The 2,979-nt window shown below is 39.8% G+C and overlaps 1 protein-coding gene across 1 annotated transcript in view; it reads left to right on the top strand.

The window, feature by feature from the left end:
- POLR3A (RNA polymerase III subunit A) overlaps window positions 1-2,979 on the top strand; it is a 41,932-nt gene that overhangs the window by 26,342 nt on the left and 12,611 nt on the right. Inside the window, exons 19-21 of the mRNA XM_029286307.1 lie at window positions 973-1,143; window positions 1,965-2,078; window positions 2,545-2,580. Of these exons, the coding sequence (XP_029142140.1) occupies window positions 973-1,143; window positions 1,965-2,078; window positions 2,545-2,580 (321 nt within the window). The remainder of the gene's footprint in view (window positions 1-972; window positions 1,144-1,964; window positions 2,079-2,544; window positions 2,581-2,979) is intronic.

Genomic DNA, 2,979 nt, shown 5'->3' with positions numbered 1-2,979 from the left:
ATAGATAGATAGATAGATAGATAGATAGATAGATAGATAGATAGATAGATAGATAGATAGATAGATAGATAGATAGATAGATAGATAGATTGATAGATAGATAGATAGATAGATAGATAAGAAACAACCGCCATCACTTGTTCAGGGATGATTATGTCACCTATCTGGACTTAGTTAGCTTTCGATTTTTTTATTTATTTAATGGGGACACTCAAGTTAATTTCTCCTGGATGTTCCTATGGCCTGCATAATGCTAATTAAAGTTTTCTGAGACTTTGATTAAAAAAATAATAATTAACTGTGGATCCAGGCAGCCTAATTAACAAAATCCTGGGTATTACTTAATAACTTTGGTCCCTTAAGGAACTTGAATAGAAGGTTATCTTTATAGTTACATAGTAGACTTCTTGTTATAAACCACAAATGCACAATGTATTTCCAGATAGATAGATAAATGGATGGAGAGAAAGAGAGAGAGAGAGAGAGAGAGAGAGAGAGAGAGAGAGAGAGAGAGAGAGAGAGAGAGAGAGAGAGAGAGAGATGATGGATAGGTAGGTAGATGATAGATGATGGATAGATACATACATAGATGATGGATGGATACATCGATACCATAGTCTCTTGAGACTGAAGGATGCCGATGATGATGAGGATGGATGGATGGATGGATGGATGGATGGATGGATGGATGGATGGATAGATAGATAGATAGATAGATAGATAGATAGATAGATAGATAGATAGATGATGGATAGGTAGGTAGATACATACATACATAATAGATACATAGATATTTTTATTTTCTATTCAGCTGTATAACTGAATATACATTCTCCTAGATATTCAAAAACAGGAAGTAGACCACAACTCCTTTTATGGTGGTTAGTGGGAGCTGGTTACCCTCCCCCTCTTGACTAACATTCCACGTCTGTGACTGTGTCCTGAAGAGGGTCTTTCTCCGTCTTCTCCCAGAGACGACTGGTGAAATCCCTTGAAGATCTTTGTTCTCAGTACGACTTGACCGTCCGGAGTTCGACGGGGGACATTATACAGTTCATTTACGGTGGGGACGGCTTGGATCCTGCAGCCATGGAAGGAAAGGACGAGCCCTTGGAGTTCAAACGCGTTCTGGACAATGTCAGAGTAAGTCTTAGCCACAGGGTATCTTTTCTGAAGAAGAACAGTCTTCTGGATGTCCACCAAACCCTGAAGGCCTTGGACTTAAATACTGATTGTCCCCGTCATAGTTTCATAGGTTCTGCAGCTGAAATGCCCTGCAAGATTCTTAAATCAGGGGTCCTTGGTGCTTTCTGAGTTTGCTTGTTTTCTTGCAGACGTTTCATTACCCTAACTAGGTAATATGATCAGTGCTAGAAGAGAGTGTGGGTTATGGAGAGGAGGAGAGGACTGTGGGATCCTTGGTGGTCTCTGAGCTTGCTTGTTTTCTTGCAGACGTTTCATTACCCTAACTAGGTAACATCATCAGTGCTAGTAAGGAGTGCTGTTTGCTATAAATTAATATTCTGTTTGCTATAAATTAATATTCTGGTGTCTCGCCTGTCTGCCTAAAGAGTTCTGCTCAGAAAACAAAAGCAATCTGCTCCAGGTACGACATTGGTACATATCAAACAGCAAATAGATTCTTAAATCTTGCAAGGTTTTTATCCGACGTTGTTTTGGGAAACCACTTTCGGAAAGACTCAATCAAACAGCAGCAGCAAAGCTCTTTGAAGGACCTGGGTCAGGATTATTATTATTATTATTATTATTATTATTATTATTATTATTATTATTATTATTATTATTATTATTATTATTATTATTAATTATTTGCATCAGAGGGTTATATTTGCATAAGAACGCTGAGCCGCGTTCGTTCGGAGGGAATATTGAATTTTTTCTAAGGAACCCAGGCGTAAAATAGCGCTGGAAATTGATCTGTGTGTGTGGTTCTGTGGCTTTAGGCCGTGCATCCCAGCCGTAGTGAACCCGCGCTGAGTAAAAACGAATTGGTGCTGACGGCGGAATCCATCATGAAGAAGAACGAGTTCCTTTGTTGCCAGGAAAGCTTTCTGCAGGTATGCTTTTATTACGATCCCCTTTTCCACCCAAAGATCATTTCTTTCATAAAAGGCGTGGCCCTCTTTAGAACTCAAAATGAATGTCCTTCTATTCCCATCTTGATTATTCAATAAACGGACTTGGGGTTGTTAATGTAGGTTGGCGTCTTCCTTCTCCCCGTCTCCCCAATCTTCTCAGAAATGGCTTGTTTTGTCAACCCCGGAACCGATAAAAGATTCCTAAATCTTCCACTTTTAAGACCGGATAGGATTTTAAGACAGGAGAGGACTTGATTCGTTTTAGAGTCCTTTGCCTGGACGTGGTGCCGAGATCCAAGTTTGTTTCAAAAGCAAAAAAAACCCCCAAAACTAAACTAAGTTGCAAAAACACGCTTGTTTGTTCGTTTTGTAAAAGTTGAGAAGTGTTAACTTCAACAACAGCAAAACACTGCTTTGTTGTTTTTTTTCCTGTTCGTTCTTGAAGGCTTTAACTGAAAGTGGCTATGTGGCCCATAATACGGTAATTGACGCATGTGTGTGTGCGTGTGTGCAAGGGGGGGGTTGTGTGGTCTGTGCACAGATTATGCCGAGTCTCATAACGCACTAAACTCAGCTCACTATTGGAGCAGCGTAGTAAAACCAATGTTGTACTGGAACCCACCTAGTTTATTAGTGCCGGAGCTCAGTTGCTAGTGGAGATTTAAATGCACCCTCTCCACTAGGCACCTGATGTTTTGCAACAGCTGGATGCTCCCAATGATAACGCTTGTTTTTTTCCTAGCCCTCAAAGTCTTCGGTATCTCCTTTCCTTGACTCCGGCTTCAGATTTTGCTAGAAGGAAAACCAAGGCCAGATTCTGCATTGGCAATTTGTACTCTCTCTTTTTTTTTTTTTAATTGAAAATTTTATAAAATTTTAC

Source organism: Protobothrops mucrosquamatus, unplaced genomic scaffold (genome assembly GCF_001527695.2).
Source record: "Protobothrops mucrosquamatus isolate PMUCROS unplaced genomic scaffold, P.Mucros_1.0 scaffold3287, whole genome shotgun sequence".
In the NCBI taxonomy this organism is placed as follows: domain Eukaryota; kingdom Metazoa; phylum Chordata; class Lepidosauria; order Squamata; family Viperidae; genus Protobothrops; species Protobothrops mucrosquamatus.
The sequence above is the reverse complement of the archived record's forward strand: the minus strand, read 5'-3'. Positions and strand labels throughout refer to the sequence as shown.